General features: G+C 61.6%; 1 protein-coding gene across 1 annotated transcript in view; it reads right to left on the bottom strand.

Annotated features, from left to right (window-relative positions):
* Positions 1 to 493: 493 nt before the first annotated feature.
* The window catches only part of PLEKHM1 (pleckstrin homology and RUN domain containing M1), a 35,237-nt gene continuing 16,158 nt past the window's right edge, over positions 494 to 19,572 (bottom strand). Inside the window, exons 5-12 of the mRNA XM_054176626.1 lie at positions 17,394 to 17,478; positions 13,810 to 14,050; positions 11,899 to 12,810; positions 9,142 to 9,287; positions 8,499 to 8,692; positions 7,993 to 8,056; positions 5,856 to 6,013; positions 494 to 682 (exon numbers count right to left, since the gene is read on the bottom strand). Coding sequence (XP_054032601.1) covers positions 553 to 682; positions 5,856 to 6,013; positions 7,993 to 8,056; positions 8,499 to 8,692; positions 9,142 to 9,287; positions 11,899 to 12,810; positions 13,810 to 14,050; positions 17,394 to 17,478 — 1,930 coding nt within the window. The 3' untranslated portion in view covers positions 494 to 552. The remainder of the gene's footprint in view (positions 683 to 5,855; positions 6,014 to 7,992; positions 8,057 to 8,498; positions 8,693 to 9,141; positions 9,288 to 11,898; positions 12,811 to 13,809; positions 14,051 to 17,393; positions 17,479 to 19,572) is intronic.

Raw genomic sequence — 19,572 nt, 5'->3', positions numbered from 1 at the left:
CCCGGGAGCCGGCAGGAGAGGCTCAGCCGGCCCTGGCCAAGTCCCTCAAGGCACAAAGTGTCACTGTGTCCCCTCCCGGCGTGGTGGCTGCCCTCGGGTCCCCGAGCAGCCACCTTGTGCAAAATCCCTGGGTATAAAAATACTGCCTCTGGAGTATGGCACAGCCTAAAAAACTAGAGAGCTCTGGTCACCGTCAGCACCTCGGCACCCACCCCCCGCTGCCAGGCCCAGCTCGCACCCTGCAAAGCCACCGCGTCCCCCCCGCGGCGCCGGGCACCGGCCTGGCACCGGCAGCGCCCCCGAGCAGCACCAGGTTAGTGTGTGTGGGGAGGGGGATGGACCCTTCCAGCCCCCCTTGCTCAGCCCTGGGTGGGCAGAGGGTCCCTCCGTGGGGCAGGAGCACCCATGGCACGTTGCTGAGCACCGGGGCAGGGCCGGGGGTAGGATCGGCCCCCCCGGGCGGGTGGGGGGCTCTCTTCTCAGCCCCTTCCCCTCGATGCTTGTGCAGATGGAGGAGATGCCAGGGGCAGCGTCACAGCCGGCCCCCGGGGGCTACAGGTTGGGCTCCAGGCCGGCCTCCGCCTGCAGCTGCCGCTGGTAGCGCTGCCGGCGCTCGCAGCGCGGGCACGACCGGGCCCGGGCCTGGCACTCCCGGTGGAAGACAGTTTTGCATTCACTGCACCTAAGAGAAAGCAAAGGGAGAAACCAAAGCCCTCACAGTGCTGGCAACAGCAGGGCACAGACCAAACACCTCCTGAGCAAAGCAGACCTGGGGGTGCTTCAGAGTCACAGGAGCCCAGACTGCTTTGGGTGGGAAAGGAACCCCCACAGCTCACCCAGTGCAGCCCCCTGCAGCCAGCAGGGACAGCCCCAGCCCCAGCCCCAGCCCCAGCCCCAGCAGGCTGCTCACAGCCCCACACAACCTCCCCTGGCCTGCCACTCCCTGCAGCTCCAGCTGCAACCAGTGACCCCAGCACTGGAAGGGCTTCTTGGTGGAACTGACTCCAAATCATAGAATCACAGAATGGGTGTTGGGTGGGAAGGGACCTCCAAAGCTCCTCCAGTCCAACCTCCTGCAGCCAGCAGGGACAGCCCCACACAACCTCCCCTGCACTGCTGCCAGCCATGGGGCAGCTCCCAGCTCTCTGGGCAGCCTGGGCCAGGCTCTCCCCACCCTCAGTGCCAAACCTTTCTCCTTCTCTCCACTCTCAAGCTCCCTCTTGCCCTTTCCAACCATCCCCCCTTGTCCTGTCCCATCAGGCCCTGCTCAAAGCTCTGTCCCCAGCTCTCTGCTGGGCCCTTGAAGCCCTGCAAGGCCACCAGAAGGTCTCCCTGGAGCCTTCCCTCCTGCAGGCTGCCCAAGGCCAACTCTCTCAGCCTGGCTCCCAGCAGAGGGCTTCCAGCCCTGCCAGCACTGCTGTGGCCTCCTCTGGCCCTGCTCCCCCAGCTCCCTGTCTGTGCTGAGAACTACAGACCTGGGGACAGTTACTCCTCTCAGTTTCCTCCCAGCCCTGCTGGAGCACAGATCCCAGCCCCAGCCCCAGCTCTGCTGGAAGCCTGCAGGCAGGAGCAGGAACTACTTGAGCACAACATCCACCTCCAGCACGCTGAGAGCGAAGGCAGCAGCGCGCCCGGAAGGAGCTCTGTGGGCAGCTGCCAGCGAGCTGCTGGGGTTTTGTTTGCAGATAAAAGAGGGAGGTGCTGAGAGAGGCCTGCACCTTCTCCTCACAGCTCTGACAGCACAAGGGCAACACTTTGTGGCTGAGACACCAAACCCTGTGTGGGTGCAGGGAGGGAGAGCCCAGCCACGGCCCCTGGTGGGGCTGGGCTGCAGCTCGGTGCTGCTGCTGCATGGACGCTCTGCTTGCTGGGGCTGGGGGGCTGACAGGAGCTCCCCAACCCTGCCAGCAGGACCTGCAGGTGACAGGGACACCGCTTGGGGACACCAGGAAGGGGGTCAGGAGGCCGGGTACGGCGTTGCCTTTGAGTCAGTGGCTCTGGGAGCCACTTGGCTGGGAGCCACAGCGGGAATGGAAGCAGCCCCAGATGGCACCTGGCGCGGGGCGGCGGGCAGGAGACACCCAGCTCGGCCTGGGGCGTTCACAGAGCTTGAGTCAACAGCAGGCAGGGCCCAGCCAGGAGGGCTGAGCTCAGTTTCACCCAGTCCCCACACCCCCCTTGCCAGCAGCAGCAGCAAAAGGCAGCCAGGCCAGGCAGCAGCAGGCCAGGCAGGTCGCTTCTTCATGGCCTCAGGTGCAAATACCTGGGGCACCAGCGGGGTGTGAACGTCTCTGAACATCCCAGGTGCCCAAAGGATGAGTGCAGAGGGGAGTGGAGAAACACCCCAGGCAAGGGACCATGACCTGGGTCACAGGAGGGTCAGGAGGCTCTGCAGGGGGACCTGGCCAGGCTGGAGCCATGAGCAAGGGCCAAAGGGATGAGGTTCAACAAGGCCAAGGGCTGGGTCCTGCACCTGGGTCACAAGCCCAGGAATGCTCCAGGCTGGGGGCAGAGAGGCTGGAGAGTGCCTGGTGGAAAAGGCCCTGGGGGTGCTGGTCAGCAGTGGCAGAGGATGAGCCAGCAGTGCCCAGGGGGCCAAGGAGGCCTCCAGCAGCCTGGGCTGGGGCAGCAATGCTGTGGGCAGCAGCAGCAGGGCAGGGATTGTGCCCCTGGGCTGGGCACTGGGGAGGCCACAGCTTGAATCCTGGGTTCAGTTCTGGGCCTCTCACTTCAAGAAGCACATTGAGGGGCTGGAGAAGAGGGCTGGTGGGGAGCAGCTGAGGGACCTGTGGGTGTTCAGTCTGGAGAAAAGGAGGCTGAGAGGAGACCTCATTGCTCTCTGCAACTGAAAGGAGGTTGCAGTGAGGTGGGGGTTGGGCTCTCCTCCCAAAGAACAAGTGTCAGGACAAGAGGAAATGGCCTCAAACCACCCCAGGGGAGGTTCAGGTTGGACATGAACAACAATTTCTTCCCCCAAAGGGCTGTCAAGGCCTGGCCCAGGCTGCCCAGGGCAGTGATGGGAGTCCCAATGCCTGGAAGGGTCTCAAAGCTGTGCAGATGTGGTGCTGAGGGCCATGGCTTGGACTGGATGATCTGCAAAGCCCCTTCCAAACAAGCAGATTCTGTGGTTCTAACTCCTGCTCCTGCCAGGAGGCTGCAAGCCTGGGGATGCAGAACAGACTTGGGCACAGCCAGGCCAGGAGATGCCCCCTGGCACCATGCAGTTTCTCAGTGCACTTCCATGCAGCTCCTCCCTGAGCACTGGGAGGGAGGTCTGCAGGGCCAGGGGCTGCTTTTCACCCTGGGTGTCTCTGAGGGAGCAGCAGCCCTAGGGAGGCCAACTCCAGCCCCCATCTGCCCTCGGCAGCTGGAGGAAGCAGGCAGCACAGCTGCGAGGAGCTGAGGCATTGTTCAGGGAGGGCTCAGACACATCCTGCAGGCAGGGACTCTGACCCCAGCAGCTGGGGGTGCCCCGGGGCAGGCAGAGGGGCAGGAAGCCAGGCTGAGGATGTTGGTTGAGCTGCTGCTTTCCTGCTGCACGACCTCCTCTGCTGGGAACACAGATCAGAGAGGTCCACAAGCTCCAGAGGCCACGAGCCCCCCAGCCAGCTGAGCTCTGCCCTGCCTCTCTGCACCTCCCAGAGCCCTCCTGCTCTTCTTCCAGGGAAAATCCATCCCCTGGTGCTGTCCTTGAGGCAAGGAGGGGGAGTGAGAGACCCTGCTCAGCCACCTGGCAAGCAGCTGCGACCACTGTGGGGTACCCAAGGATCCTGGTCCTGGTGGCATCTCCTGCAGCTTCTGGATGTTGTTTGTGGGGCCTGCCAGGCAGAGCAAGGGCACAGAGCAGCAGGCTGTGAAACCTCTCTGCCAGGACCACCCTCACTCCCAAATAACCATGGAGGTGAGGACCTCTCTGCACCCAAGGTGGAGCAGGCTCCTGGGCTGGAAGGCTTTGGGATGGCTTTAGCAGACATCCACCTTCCAGCAGCCCCATCTGATGCCAGTGCCTGCTCAGCTGCTGAGCCCTGGGCTGCCCCTGAGCCCACCACACACTGGCACCCTGCAGCTGGGAGCTCTGCAGGCAGGAGACAAAGCCAGAAGGAAGCCAGTGTCCCCCATCCTGCTGGGGACACCCCCAGCCTCTCTCCACCATGTCCCACAGGGCTGCCTACCATCTAGAGCCACAGAATGGCTTGGGTTGGAAGAGACCTTTCAGACCATCCAGGCCAAGCCTTACCCCAGCACTGCCAGGGCACCACCAACCCCTGGCCCTCAGCACCACATCCCCAGGGCTGTGAGACCCCTCCAGGCATGGGGACTCCACCACTGCCCTGGGCAGCCTGGGCCAGGCCTTGGCAACCCTTTGGGGGAAGAAATTGTTCCTCATGGCCAACCTAAACCTCCCCTGGGGCAACTTGAGGCCATTTCCTCTGGCCTGTCACTTTTCTTTGGGAGAAGAGACCAGCCCCAACTCCCTTCAGGGGGAAAGGTCTCCCCCCAGCCTCTTTTTCTCTACTTCTTGGCCACCTGGGCACACTGGGTTCATCTTCAGCCGCTGCTGACCAACACCCCCAGGTCCTTTTTGCCCCCAGGCAGTTTCCAGTGACTCTTCCCTTAGCCTGGAGCATTCCTGGGGCTGTTGTGACCCAAGTGCAGGAGATGATCTCCAAACCCCTGTGTCCTTCCTCTTCTCCCTGCTTGCACAGAGGCATGAACATTGCTGCTCCTGCTTCTCCTTCCCTCCTCCAGCCTCTGGGAGGGCTTGGGCAGGAGTTGAACAGGAGATGTGTTGGCCAGGTGAGCGAGGCAAGGGGGCACAGCACCTTCCTCCTCCTCTTCCTCTCTGCCATCCTGGCACCCAGCACCCAGCCAGGCTTTTGCAACAAGGTGCTGGGTGGCTCTGCAAAGCCACCTGGCTTGGTGACATCTCAGCTCTGTGGTGAATGGTCCCTTGCTGTCCCAAAGTGCACACTTCTGGCTCGGGGCTGATGGGCACCAGGAGGATATGGAAACCAGGAGCATGTGGGCACCATGAGGAAGTGGAAGCCAGGAGGGTGTGGATTCCATGAGGTACATGGATACCATGAGGATATGGGCACCAGGAGGCTATGGATACCATGGAATCATGGATACCAGGAGCACATGGGTACCCTGGGTTATGGATACCATGAGGATGTGGGCACCAGGAGGCTATGGATACCAGGAGGCTATGGGTACCATGGAATCATGGATACCAGGAGCACATGGGTACCCTGGGTTATGGATACCATGAGGATGTGGGCACCAGGAGGCTATGGATACCAGGAGGCTATGGGTACCATGGAATCATGGATACCAGGAGCACATGGGTACCCTGGGTTATGGATACCATGAGGATGTGGGCACCAGGAGGCTATGGATACCAGGAGGCTATGGGTACCATGGAATCATGGATACCAGGAGCACATGGGTACCCTGGGTTATGGATACCATGAGGATGTGGGCACCAGGAGGCTATGGATACCAGGAGGCTATGGGTACCATGGAATCATGGATACCAGGAGCACATGGGTACCCTGGGTTATGGATACCATGGGGACATGGGCACCATGAGGGCATGGGTGCCATGGGGACATGGGCACCAGGTAGACATGGGTGGCATGGGGACATGGGCACCAGGTAGACATGGGCATCATGAGGGCATGGGCACCAGGAGGGCATGGGGACCATGGGGATCCACAACCATCTCAGACCTTCCTCCAGGCCACTTTGTGCCTAGAGCGAGAGCCCCTGGGACGAGCCCAGGGCAGGGTCCGGGCTCCTGGGCAGCGCCAGGCGCTGGGCTGGCAGCAGCAGGAGGTGAGGCTGGCACTCACCTGGTGGTGGTGTCAAACTCAAAGGGGAAGATGATGTCACTGCTGTTGCAGATCTGGCAGATGAAGCCCCGCTGGGTGCAGAGGTCACAGCTGTAGACGTGGTGGGAGGCAAACTGGAGCAGGGAGTGCAGGAAGCTCTCGAAGGCTCCGTCGGCTATCTGCGGGCACAGGGCGGGCAGCCGGCCCTGCAGCTCACCCCCTGCTGGGGCTGCACCGTGCCAGGGCCACACCACAGCCGATCCTGGTGCTGCCACGGGGAGCTGGCCTCTAAGCTCGACCCCAAGCACGGAGCCCGGCTGGCAACGGCACCGCCGAGGGCTGGCAGCAGCACCCAGCGCCTGCTGGCATCAGGCTCCTGGCTGTGGAGTCAGTGAGGAGCAACCACCCAGCACCCAGCACCAAGTACCCAGCACCCAGCACCTGCTGGCATCAGGCTCCTGGCTGTGGAGTCAGTGAGGAGCAACCACCCAGCACCCAGCACCAAGCACCCAGCACCCAGCACCTGCTGGCATCAGGCTCCTGGCTGTGGAGTCAGTGAGGAGCAACCACCCAGCACCCAGCACCAAGCACCCAGCACCTGCTGGCATCAGGCTCCTGGCTGTGGAGTCAGTGAGGAGCAACCACCCAGCACCCAGCACCAAGCACCCAGCACCCAGCACCTGCTGGCATCAGGCTCCTGGCTGTGGAGTCAGTGAGGAGCAACCACCCAGCACCCAGCACCAAGCACCCAGCACCTGCTGGCATCAGGCTCCTGGCTGTGGAGTCAGTGAGGAGCAACCACCCAGCACCAAGCACCCAGCACCTGCTGGCATCAGGCTCCTGGCTGTGGAGTCAGTGAGGAGCAACCACCCAGCACCAAGCACCCAGCACCTGCTGGCATCAGGCTCCTGGCTGTGGAGTCAGTGAGGAGCAACCACCCAGCACCAAGCACCCAGCACCCAGCACCTGCTGGCATCAGGCTCCTGGCTGTGGAGTCAGTGAGGAGCAACCACCCAGCACCAAGCACCCAGCGCCTGCTGGCATCAGGCTCCTGGCTGTGGAGTCACTGAGGAGCAACCACCCAGCACCAAGCACCCAGCACCCAGCACCTGCTGGCATCAGGCTCCTGGCTGTGGAGTCACTGAGGAGCAACCACCCAGCACCAAGCACCCAGCACCCAGCACCCAGCACCTGCTGGCATCAGGCTCCTGGCTGTGGAGTCAGTGAGGAGCAACCACCCAGCACCCAGCACCCAGGGCCTGCTGGCATCAGGCTCTTGGCTCTGCAATCAATGAGGAGCATCCACCCAGCACCAAGTACCAAGTACCCAGCACCAAGTACCCAGCACCCAGCACCTGCTGGGGTCAGGCTCTTGGCTGTTGAGTCAGTGAGGAGCCAATCACCCAGCACCAAGCACCCAGCACCACGTACCCAGCACCCAGGACCTGCTGGGATGGAGCTCCTGGCTTTGGAATCAATGAGGAGCAACCACCCAGCACCAAGTAGCCAGCAACAGAACCTGCTGGCATCAGGCTCTTGGCTCTGCAATCAATGAGGAGCATCCACCCAGCACCAAGTACCCAGCACCAAGTACCCAGCACCAAGTACCCAGCACCAAGTACCCAGCACCCAGGACCTGAAGGGATCAGGCTCTTGGCTCTGTAATCAGTGAGGAGCAACCACCCAGCACCAAGTACCCAGCACCCAGAACCTGCTGGCATCAGGCTCCAGGCTGTGCAGTCAGTGAGGAGCAAGCACCCAGCACCTGCAGTGCTACCTGCAGTGGCCAGAGGTTGGTATGGAGCTGTGCAAGCACCAGTGCTGTGTAAACCCAGGAGACACACACTCTCTCACATGGTTTCTGAAGTTCTTGGGAGGGCACAGGCTTGTGCCAATGACTTTGGCAAATGGAAGTCATCAGCTCATCAAGCCATGGAGCTGCTTAGGGTGGAAAAGACCTTTCAGACCATCAAGCCCAGCCAGTGAGCAGCCAATTGCTGCTACTTTCCTCCAAGCTGATGCACAAGCTTGCAGAGCACCCATGATGGAGAAGAGGGAGGCAGAAGGACACCTGAAGCTGTTTGAAACCTCCTGCTGGAGGTCCCCAGACAGGACCTGGGAGGTGCTCACCAGCAGAACAACCTCACAGAGCTCTCACCTGCCTCAGGTCGGCGACGCTGTACTTGTGGGGACACTCCAGGAGGTAGTGCCTGTGATCAAGCCTGCAAAGCAACACAGAGAGGAAGGTGGGAGATGGCTTCCCCCACAGCTCCAACAGCTCTGAAGCGAAGCTGAGCCTGGGGGGATGCAGACTCCTGAAGAAAATCACCCCTGGTCTGATTTGTTCATTGTGCCACACGTCCCAGATCCTGCCCCTGGGAGGCTTTCAAAGGGGGGAAGGAAAGGAAACCAATCTCTCATCTACTTCCCCAGGTGTTTCCTGTCCAGCCAGAAGCTCCTGGGCTCAGGAAGGTGCTTCCTGAGTTACATCTCAACGTGTCAGCCCAGCCAGCAGAGGGTCCCTCCTCAGAGCAGCTGACGTGGAGCTACAGCCCAGCCCTCGCCTTGGCTGCAGAGCTGCCTGCTCCAGCGGCGAGGATGAGGAGGAGCAGGAGGCCATGGGGGTGCAAAGAGGAGGAAACATCCCCCAGAGAGGGTCCTCACCTCTTGCTGAGCTCCTTCAGGGCCCCACTGCGGCACATGATGAGATAGTCTCCCAGCAGCTTCAGCTGCTCCCTGCTCCGCTGGATCCTGCGCATCGTCTCCACGTGGTCGTAGAGGCTCTCGTTGACCAGCTTCAGGTCAATCAGGGGCTGGTGGTGGATCTGGGTGAGGAACTTCAGAGCCTGCCTGCAAACCTGGGGCAGAGGGAGGCCAGAGGTGGGCAGGCAGCAAGGAGCGCCTCAGGAGGCGGCGGGGAGGGAGGGCTCGGCCGGGCGCCTCCAGCTGCGCGGCGGGCGGCAGCGGCGGGCGGTCCCCTCCGGAGCGGTCCCCTCCGGAGCGGTCCCCGCCGGAGCCGGCCCCCGCCGGAGCCGGTCCCCGCCGGAGCCGTCCCCCGCCGGAGCCGGTCCCCGCCGGAGCCGTCCCCCGCCGGAGCGGTGCCCGCCGGAGCCGGCCCCCGCCGGAGCGGTCCCCGCCGGAGCCGGCCCCCGCCGGAGCCGGTCCCCGCCGGAGCCGGCCCCCGCCGGAGCCGTCCCCCACCGGAGCCGTCCCCCGCCGGAGCCGTCCCCCACCGGAGCCGTCCCCCGCCGGAGCGGTCCCCGCCGGAGCCGGCCCCCGCCGGCGGCAGCGCCGGGCCCGGACTCACCCCGCGCTTGGCCAGGTCCCAGTTGTGGATGAGGCGCGAGGGGATCACCGTCTCCTCGTCCCGGTGGCAGCTGTCGCAGTAGTAGAGCCCGGAGAAGGCGCAGAGCTTGGGCTTGCCGAAGGAGAAGCCAATCTGCCTGGAGCAGCCTGCGGGGAGCAGGGAGCAGCAGGGGGCTCAGGCACTGGCACAGGCTGCCCAGGGAGGAGGTGGAGCCCCCACCCCTGCAGGTGCTCCAGAATCAGAGAATCAACCAGGTTGGAAAAGAGCTCAGAGATCATCAAGTCCAAGCTGTCACCCAACACCTCCTGGCAACCAAACCATGGCTCCAAGTGCCACATCCAAGCCCCTCCTGAACACCTCCAGGGGTGGGGACTCCACCACCTCCCTGGGCAGCACATCCCAGTGGCCAATCTCTCTTGCTGGGAAGAACTTTCTCCTCACCTCCAGCCTAAACCTCCCCTGGCACAGCCTGAGACTGTGTCCTCTTGTTCTGCTGCTGCTTGCCTGGCAGAAGAGACCAACCCCCACCTGGCTCCAACCTCCCTGCAGGGAGTTGCAGAGAGCAAGAAGGTCTCCCCTGAGCCTCCTCTTCTGCAGGCTAAGCAACCCCAGCTCCCTCAGCCTCTCCTCCCAGGGCTGTGCTCCAGACCCCTCCCCAGCTTTCTTGCCCTTCTCTGGACACCTTCCAGCAGCTCAACCTCTTTCCTGACCTGAGGAGCCCAGAACTGGACACAGGACTCCAGGTGTGGCCTCAGCAGTGCTGAGCACAGGGCAGAATGACCTCCCTGCTCCTGCTGGCCACACTCTTCTTGCTGCAGGCCAGGATGCCTGCCAGAAACCTGTGGCCATGGCACTTGGGGCCATGGCTTAGTGGCCATGTAGGTGTTGGGGTGATGGTTGGACTGGCTGATCCCAGAGGGCTTTTCCAACCCAAACCATTCTATGACCTGGATGTGAGAGGGGATCCATGCTGCCCCAGGAGCCTGCTCCCATCACTGCCAGCATGGAGGAGAAACTTCTGGGAGCTCTTACTGAGCATTGCTCAGCTGCCCTCTGGGGCTGCTCTTCTGCAGGCTCTCAGCCCCAGGGCTCTCAGCCTTTGCTCCTCACAGAGCTGCTCCAGGCCTCTCAGCAGCTTTGGAGCTTCCACTGGACCCTCTCCAGCAGTTCCCTGTCTCTCTGGAACTGGGGAGCCCAGAAGTGGACCCAGGACTCCAGATGTGGTCTCACCAGGGCAGAGTAAAGGAGGAGCAGAAGTACTCTCAGCTCAGGCTCAGGTGTCAGGCTGGGTGGGAGCAGGCAGCCCCCCAGGGAAACCTGCACTTAAAACCTGGGAATTTGTCTTTTTGGCTTGGTGCTTCCAGCTGTGGGTGGGTGGATGGTGCAGGACAGAGCCTGGAGGGGAAGGGAGAGCCCAAAGAGAATGGAATAAACAAATAAATACACAGAAACAAAAGAAGAGAGATGAAAGAGAGCCCAACCTGCTGCAGGGTATGAGAATCCAGCTGAGGGAGAGAAATGTCAAGTTTAATTAACTCCCCAAGGTGAAGAGCTCAGGAGAGGTGCCAGGGAGGTCACCAAGTGTGAGCCCAGTGGAGCAGCAGGGCCCTGTGAGGCACCAGGGGAGGGTGGGGGGAAGGTTGGGCAGCCCCAGCCTGTCACACCCTGCCCTGCTGCCCTACCGGACTGACAGCTCCTGCTCCTGCCTGCACCTGCCCCAGGGGCCAGAGAGAGAGTCCTGGGCACCTCTTGGTCCACCTAAGATCTTGGTCTCCACCTAAGACCTTGGTTTCAAACCCAGATCTCCACTGCCTGTCTGTAAGTACCATAAATAAGAGCCCAGGGGCTGTACCTGTGCCAGGGTGGGATGGAGTTGCAGCACTGGGGGCACCCACCCTGGGCACACAGACCACCAGAGGTGCCTCTGACTGGGGATGTGAAGCACCATGGAGGGGCTGGGGGGCTGGGGTATGGATGGGGAGACCAGCAGCTGGCCTGCAGTGGGCTCCCAGGGCACAGGGCAGTGCTGGTTTGATGTCATCTCATTAACCTGAATGAAGGTGACAGCATGAAAGGTGGAGATGAGCTGGCACCAAGCACTGCCAGCCCAGCCCCAGCCTGGCCTGGGCTGAGCCCCAGCAGGGTGGGCAGCAGGGGCAGGGAGGGGATTCTGCCCTCTGCTGTGCTCTGCTCAGACCTCCCCTGCAGGGCTGGGGCAGCTCTGGAGCCCTCAGCACAGACAGGGAGCTGGGGGAGCAGGGCCAGAGGAGGCCACAGCAGTGCTGGCAGGGCTGGAAGCCCTCTGCTGGGAGCCAGGCTGAGAGAGTTGGCCTTGGGCAGCCTGCAGGAGAGAAGGCTCCAGGGAGAGCTTCTGGTGGCCTTGCAGTGCTTCAAGGGCCCAGCAGAGAGCTGGGGACAGAGCTTTGAGCAGGGCCTGATGGGACAGGACAAGGGGGGCTGGTTGGAAAGGGCAAGAGGGAGCTTGAGAGTGGAGAGAAGGAGAAAGGTTTGGCACTGAGGGTGGGGAGAGCCTGGCCCAGGCTGCCCAGAGAGCTGGGAGCTGCCCCATGGCTGGCAGCAGTGCAGGGGAGGTTGTGTGGGGCTGTGAGCAGCCTGCTGGGGCTGGGGCTGTCCCTGCTGGCTGCAGGGCTTGGACTGGCTGAGCTTTGGGGGTCCCTCCCCTTCCCACCCAAACCATTTGCTGGTTCTCTGACCATCCCCCAAGCCAAAGCTGGTGGTGGCCAGGCCAAGCCATACCTGCACAGATGAAGCTCTGAGAGTCCAGGCCCTTCTCAGTGGGGATGGCCACCAGGTACTGCAGCATGAAGCCGTTCTCCTTCACCATGCTCTTCAGCAGGACCTGGCAGTGCCCATCCAGGCTGCCAGCCAGGGTCACTGCCTCCTCGGCGCTCTCCAGGTAGGCCATCAGCACCTCTCGGACCAGCTCCCTCCAGGAGGCTGCCTCCTGGGCGCTCTCAGCCTGCAGCTTCAGCACAGCTTTGGAGGTGATCACCTTGAAGAAGGCAGGGCCCCCGAGGCTGCTGTCCGGCAGGATGTCCTGGATGGTCTCGATGCCGTAGCTGTTGCTCAAGACCTTCTCATTGTTCCGGACCTTAAAGCACTTCAGCGTCTCCAGAGACAGGGAGAAAACGAAGGGCACCCAGCTCCTGTCCAGCTCCAGGTACAGCACAGCCTCTTTGATGGCATCCAGCTCGGGCTGGGGGGCCGCAGCCCAGTCCAGGCTGCCGGCGGGCGCCTCGGCGTGCTGCGGGGCAGCGCCGCAGTCGCCCAGCGGGGGCTGGCCCTCGCCGCCCTCCTCCGGGCGGCACTCCACCGTCTCCCACTCCTCCTCCTCCAGCTGCGGCCGGCACTTGTGCAGCGCCTCCCGGATCCTGTCCAGCCAGTCCTCGGCCTCGTCGCGGGAGGCGGCTCGCAGGCAGAGCTTCTTGCCCAGGAAGACCAGCTCGAAGCGGCCGTCGGCGTGGGTGAGCGCCAGCGCCTCGCAGCGCAGCAGGGAGTAGCTCTCCGCGCAGATGCGCTCCGGCTGCTCCAGGAAGAGCCTCAGCTCCAGCGGGGACAGCTCGCAGCAGAACTCCTTCCAGATGCCCATGGCCCCCCTGCGCTCCAGGCTGCCCAGCTTCAGCAGCCCGCGGAAGGGGTTGGACAGGCCTGGGCACAAAGCAGACGTCTCAGGTCAGGGAGGGGGCAGGGATTCGCTGAATGCCTCTGGGTTGGAAGGGATCTTAAAGGTCAGCCAGTTCCAACCCCCCCTGCCATGGGACACCTCACACCGGCCCAGGCTGCTCCAGGCCTCGGCCAACCTGGCCTGGAACAGTGGGGAGGCACTGGCACAGGTTGCCCAGGGAGGCTGTGGCTGCCTCCCCCTTGGAGGTGTTCAAGGCAAGCTGGGCTGGTGGGAGGTGTCTCTGCCCATGGCAGCAGAGTTGGAGCAGGATGATCTTGAAGGTCCCTTCCAATCCATCCCACTCCATGAATCTAGGATTCAGCTGAACCAACAAAGGGGAAGGCAGCAGAGAGAGCAAAGCCAAGGAGCTGCCTGCAGCAAGCAACCAGCTTAGAGTGCTGGTCCTGGGGGCAGGAGTTCACAGGACCTTTGCCTCCATCATGTCCAGTGACAGGGCAAGGGGAATGGCTTTAAACTGAGGCAGAGCAGGGTTAGACTGGAGCTGAAGAAGAAATTCTTCAGTGTGAGGGTAGGGAGACTCTGGCACAGGCTGCCCAGGGAGGCTGTGGCTGCCTGCGCCCTCGGGGTGTTCAGGGCCTGGCTGGATGAGGCCTTGAGCAGCCTGGGCTGGTGGGAGGTGTCCCTGCCCATGACAGGGGGTTGGAGTAGATGACCTCTGAGGTCCCTTCCAACCTAAGCCATTCTGTGCTGTGTCCACCTGCACTGAGGTTCTGAGGCCGGAACGAGTGGGATGGCCACAGGCTGGACAGAGCCAGCATCATCTCCCCTCCTACAACACCCCTGCTGGAGCCATGCTGGGCTCAGCCATGCCAAGGGGAGCTGCTCCTCTGCCTCCTGCAGCTGTCTGAGCTGCCACCAGCTCAGCAAACAGCATCTTCCCAAGTGCCCCTCAGCCAAGCCCCCAGCCCAGCCCCTCAGCAGCGCCCAGGGCAGGCAGCAGGGGAGGGGAGGCTGCCACGCACCCATCTGCCTGCGGTGCACCACGCTGAAGCCCTTCTGCTCCCGCTCAGGGGATGCTTTGGGCTTCCCACTCTCTGAGGAGGGCACTGAGAGCCTTTCCAGGTCGAGGGCACTGATGAGCCCCGGGGCCAGCCCCTCCTCAGCTCCCTCAGGCCCAAAGCCGTTGATGTTGGCTGTGCTCTCGCTGCTGTCGCCCAGAGCAGGTCTGTAGAAGTCATCTTCTGAGATCCAGCTCTTCCCTTTCTGTTCAAGAGAGAGCAATGAAGGTATTAATGACCCAAGCTACTGAACACCCTGAGCCCCTCAAATGTGCACCACCCATGGGGACCCCTCCATGGATCCCCTCAACTCCCATGAGTGGCCATTCCCATGGGGGTGGCTCCTCTGCTCTCTCCCATCAGGAATACTCCAGGGGACTGCCTTGGCAGCTGCCAAGTGCTGGAATCCTGCACTGGTGGGACTCAAAAAGTCTAACACTGATCAGTTCTGTCCCCTTCAAATCATGGAGGGGCCCCAAGGGGGAGGACATTCCCTGCAGGAACCATAATGAGGGCCTGGGCTGAGCCCCAGCAGTGAGGGCAGCAGGGGCAGGGAGGGGATTCTGCCCTCTGCTGTGCTCTGCTCAGACCTCCCCTGCAGGGCTGGGGCAGCTCTGGAGCCCTCAGCACAGACAGGGAGCTGGGGGAGCAGGGCCAGAGGAGGCCACAGCAGTGCTGGCAGGGCTGGAAGCCCTCTGCTGGGAGCCAGGCTGAGAGAGTTGGCCTTGAGCAGCCTGCAGGAGAGAAGGCTCCAGGGAGAGCTTCTGGTGGCCTTGCAGTGCTTCAAGGGCCCAGCAGAGAGCTGGGGACAGAGCTTTGAGCAGGGCCTGATGGGACAGGACAAGGGGGGATGGTTGGAAAGGGCAAGAGGGAGCTTGAGAGTGGAGAGAAGGAGAAAGGTTTGGCACTGAGGGTGGGGAGAGCCTGGCCCAGGCTGCCCAGAGAGCTGGGAGCTGCCCCATGGCTGGCAGCAGTGCAGGGGAGGTTGTGTGGGGCTGTGAGCAGCCTGCTGGGGCTGGGGCTGTCCCTGCTGGCTGCAGGTAGAAGTGGCTGAGGGGCTTGGCCTGGATGAGCTCCCTTGGGTGCTCCCTTCCCACCCAAGCTATTCTATAAGATGCTTGGTCCATGAAGTACTTCTGGCAGCAGGTGGAACCCAGCCATGCCATGGGAGGGCATCAGCACTGTGCCACCCTTGCTCCAGGAAGAACAGAGGAGGTGTCCAGGATGGAATGAAGCCTTGTGGCTCACAAGCAGGTGCAGCAAACGCCAGGCCTGAGCAGCACAGGCAAAAAGCAAGGCAGGGAAGGCAGAGGGAACCTCAGCCTCCCTGTGTCAGGAGGGGAAGAGAGCCATGAGCAGCAGAAAGCTCATTAAGCTGGAAGAGCACCTGGCTACTGACTTCCCTGGGGGGGTTCTGGCCTGAGGTTCTGAGGCAAGGTCCTCAAACACACACCAAGAGCCACCTGTGACCCAGCTCAGTGCCCTGGCAAAAGCTTCCTTAGACCCTGCCATCCCTTCCAGGGCTGCATCCCAGCAGGAACAACCTCTCAGCTGCTTCCCAAGAGCCTTTCATCCCGAGTCCAGCAGGAAGGGACAGCAGGAGAGCTGCCAGCACCCCGTGGGGAGGCTGACAAGTGGCTGGTGGTGCAGGTGCCCAGGTGCAGGCAGGCTCAGCTCACTGCCAGCCCAGGGCTGCAGGCTGCTGGGAGTCATGCCAAGGCAGGGGGCAATTTCCTGTTGGCACAGGGAGCAGGGCAGCCTGGCAGGGCCTGGGCAGCAGAGGAAATGGGACAGAGGGGAGGCAGCTGAGACCAAACCCAAGGGAAACCTTTTTGGTGTGTGTGGGGGGTTAGGAAGCATGTCCCAAACTCACTGGGGTGGAGATGATGGGGACTAGGATGGAAGTGACAGGAACTAGGGGGGAAATGGCAGGAGCTAGGCTAGAAATGATGGGGACCAGGGTGCATGAGGACCAGGATGGAAATGATGGGGACCAGGGTAGAAATCATGGGGGTTAAGATGGAAACCATGAAGACCAGGATGGAAACACTGGGGACTAGGGTGGAAATGACAGGAACTAGGGTGGAAAAGATGAGGATCAGGGTGGAAGCCATGAGGACTAGGATGGAAATGATGGAGACCAGGGTGGAAATGATTGGGATTAGGACAGAAACCATGAGGACTAGGATGGAAACACTGGGGACCAGGGTGGAAACCATGAAGACCAGGATGGAAACAGTGGGGACTAGGGTGGAAGTGATGGGGGCCAGGGTGGAAGTGAATGGGGGCCAGGGTGGAAACCATGAGGACTAAGATGGAAATGATGGGGACCAGGGTAGAAATCATGGGAACTAAGATGGAAACCATGAAGACCAGGATGGAAATGATGAGAGCTAAGATGGAAATGATGGGGACCTGGGTGGAAATGATTTGGGTTAGGACAGAAACCATGAGGACTAAGATGGAAACAGTGGGGACCAGGGTGGAAACCATGGGGACCAAGATGGAAACCATGAAGACCAGGATGGAAACAGTGGGGACTAGGGTGGAAGTGATGGGAGCCAGGGTGGAAGTGATGGGAGCCAGGGTGGAAGTGATGGGAGCCAGGGTGGAAGTGATGGGAGCCAGGGTGGAAACCATGAGGACTAGAATGGAAATGATGGGGACCTGGGTGGAAATGGTTTGGGTTTGGATAGAAACCATGAGGACTGGGATGGAAATGATGATGGGGACCAGGATGGAAATGATGAGAGCTAAGATGGAAATGATGGGGACCTGGGTGGAAACCATGGGGACTAAGATGGTAACCATGAAGACCAGGATGGAAACAGTGGGGACCAGGATGGATACAGTGGGGACCAGGATAGAAATGATAGGAAGTAGAATGGGAACAAAAGGAACCAGGAGCCAGGAACAAATCAAAGGACAGGGATGTTCAAAGAGCTTCCTGAAGGCAAAAGCAAGCAGAGCAGCTCCTTGGCAGCAGCAGGGGAAATCCGCTGCTGCTGAAGGTGGCCTAAGCACTCAGGAATGCCACCCTGCCCCAGGAGTGCCACCCTGCTCCAGGAACAGATGTGCTGCATCAGTATTCTTTCACTGGTAAACCACAGCTGGTTTCCCACCCAGTCACCCCCTCCCCCTCCTCCTATGTGGCCCCCATGAGCCCCCTGGCACACAGCCCAGGGCCAGGCCTGGGAGCTCATGGCTGCCCAGATAACCTTCACCAACCCAAAGGCTTCCTGCTGCAGCTTCCTGCTGTCCACCCAGGCAGGGCTCCAAAAGCTTTGGTGCCTCTTCCACCAGGGAACACCAGCTTGGAGCCAGTTTCTCCCAGGGGACAGCTCCATGGAGCTGCTGATGGAGCAGGGAGCATCACTCAGACCCAAAGTGCTGTTAGGAGAGCGGAAGCAGCACGGAAGAGGAGAGCTTGGAGAACATGCTGCCTGCTCAGAAAGTGCCCCCAGTCCTGCTCTCCTGTTCCATGAGATCTGCTGGTCAAGGAAGCATAAACCCAAGGAGATCAAAGAGCAAGGAGCTGTGAGACTTACTGGACACCCCAGCAGGGGAGAAGGGAGGCTCTGGGCCGTGGGGCTGCGGAGCGCTGCATTCGTCTCGCTGCTGCCTCTGCTGCTCTCTTTGCTGCTCTCTCCTCTGCTGCTCTCTTCTCTGCTGCTCTCTCCTCTGCTGCTCTCTTTGCTGCTCTCTCCTCTGCTGCTCTCTCCTCTGCTCAGACCACCAGGCAGTGGGGCACAGACCCCTGCTGAACCACCAGCTTCTGGTGCTGCCTCTCTGTCCCCCTCGCCGCTGGGCACTGTGGCAGGGCTGGGCCTGCTGGTGCTGGGAGGAGGCTGCTGGTGAGCTCCAGGAGATGGGGATGGGGGGAAGGGAGATGTGGCCAGGGGGCAGGAGGGTGGCTGTGGGGAGCAGCCCAGCACACTGGGGACCAGCTGTCCTTCTGGGGCTTCCAGGCTCGACTTGGCTTTGTTGAACTCAGACAACACCCTTCAAACAGAAAAGGGACCAGCTTGAGGCACAGAACAGCACAGGATGGTGTGGGCTGGAAGGGACCTCTGGAGCTCATCCAGTCCAACCCCACCTGCCAAAGCAGGGCACCCCCAGCAGCTTGCCCAGCAGCACAATGCCCAGGGGGAGTTGGAAGCTCTCCACACCAGGAGACTCCACAGCCTCTCTGGGCAGCCTGCTCCAGGCCTCCAGCACCCTCACAACAAACAACTTTCTCCTCCTCTTCAGATGGAACCTCCTGGGTGCCAGTTTGTGCCCCTTGTGCTGTCCCTGGGCACCACAGAGCAGAGCCTGGCCCCAGCCTCTTGCCCCCCAGCCTTCAGCTCTTGGTGAGCATTGCTCAGCTCCCCTCTGGGGCTGCTCTTCTGCAGGCTCTCAGCCCCAGGGCTCTCAGCCTTTGCTCCTCCCAGAGTTGCTCCAGGCCCCTCAGCAGCTTTGGAGCCTCCCCGGGCTCTCCAGCAGTTCTCTGTCGCTCTGAAGTTGGGGAGCCCAGAATTGGACCCAGGACTCCAGATGTGGCCTCAGTTGGGCAGGACAGAGGGGAAGGAGAACCTCCCCTTGACCTGCTCTTCTTAATGCACCCCAGGAGCCCATTGGCCTTCTTGCCCAGCAGGGCACTTTGCTGGCTCATGGTGAATTAGTTGTCCCCCAGCTCTCCCAGGTCCTCCTTGGAGCTGCTTCCCAGCAGGTCTCCCCTCACCTGTCCTGGTGGAGGTTGTTCTTCCCCCAGGGGTAGGACCCTGCACTTGCCCTGGTGGAGCTTCATGAGGTTCCCTCTGCCCTGCTCTCCAGCCTGGCCAGGTCCCATTGGATGCCAGCACAGCCTGGGGGGTGTCAGCCACTCCTCCCAGTTCTGTATCACCAGCAAACTGCTTAGGTTCCCTTTTCCCAGGCCATTGATGAATGCAGCTGAGATGATGCTGACAAACCCCTGATCTGTGCCCCCAGAGCAGCAGGGAAGCTCAGGGCAGCCAAGGGCCCTGCCTGCAGGGGATGCCCCTCCTTGAATGGGGTTTAGTTTGCTTCTGGGGGACAGGTGGAGAACAGGGCTGGGGAGGAGCAGCTGAGGGAGCTGGGGGTGTTCAGCCTGGAGAAGAGAAGGCTGAGGGAGACCTCATTGCTCTCTACAGCTCCCTGACAGGAGGCTGGAGCCAGGCAGGGGTTGGGCTCTGCTCCCCAGTAACAACTGATAGGATGAGTGGCAATGGCCTCAAGTTGCACCAGGGGAGGGTTAGGTTGGAGAGGAGGATAAATGTCTTTGCTGCAGGGGTGGTCAGGGACTGGCACAGGCTGCCCAGGGAGGTGGTGGAGGCCCCATGCCTGGAGGTGTTCCAGAAACCTGTGGCCATGGCCCTTGGGGCCAGGGTTTGGTGGCCATGGTGGGGTTGGGTTGCTGGTTGCACATGGAAGGCTTTCCCAACCCAAACACTTCCATGGCTCTGTGGTTCTAAGATCCCTCACTAGGAACCTCCCAACCTGCTTAGCTATGGCAATTTCAGGAGCTGGGATCATAAAGGCTGTGGAAAACCTCTTTCCTTTATGGACCCTGTGGTTTCCCCTGGAGAAAAAGAGAGCTCCTGGATGCCCCAGGGCTAAATGCACTGCTAGCAACCCCAGGCAGCCCTGGGGTGCCCCTGGGGCCATGGTGGTGGTAATGGTTGAACTGAATGGCCTTGGAGGGCTTTCCCAACCCACCCAATCCCC

This window comes from Dryobates pubescens, chromosome 36, assembly GCF_014839835.1.
Source record: "Dryobates pubescens isolate bDryPub1 chromosome 36, bDryPub1.pri, whole genome shotgun sequence".
NCBI classification, from domain to species: Eukaryota; Metazoa; Chordata; class Aves; order Piciformes; family Picidae; genus Dryobates; species Dryobates pubescens.
The sequence above is the reverse complement of the archived record's forward strand: the minus strand, read 5'-3'. Positions and strand labels throughout refer to the sequence as shown.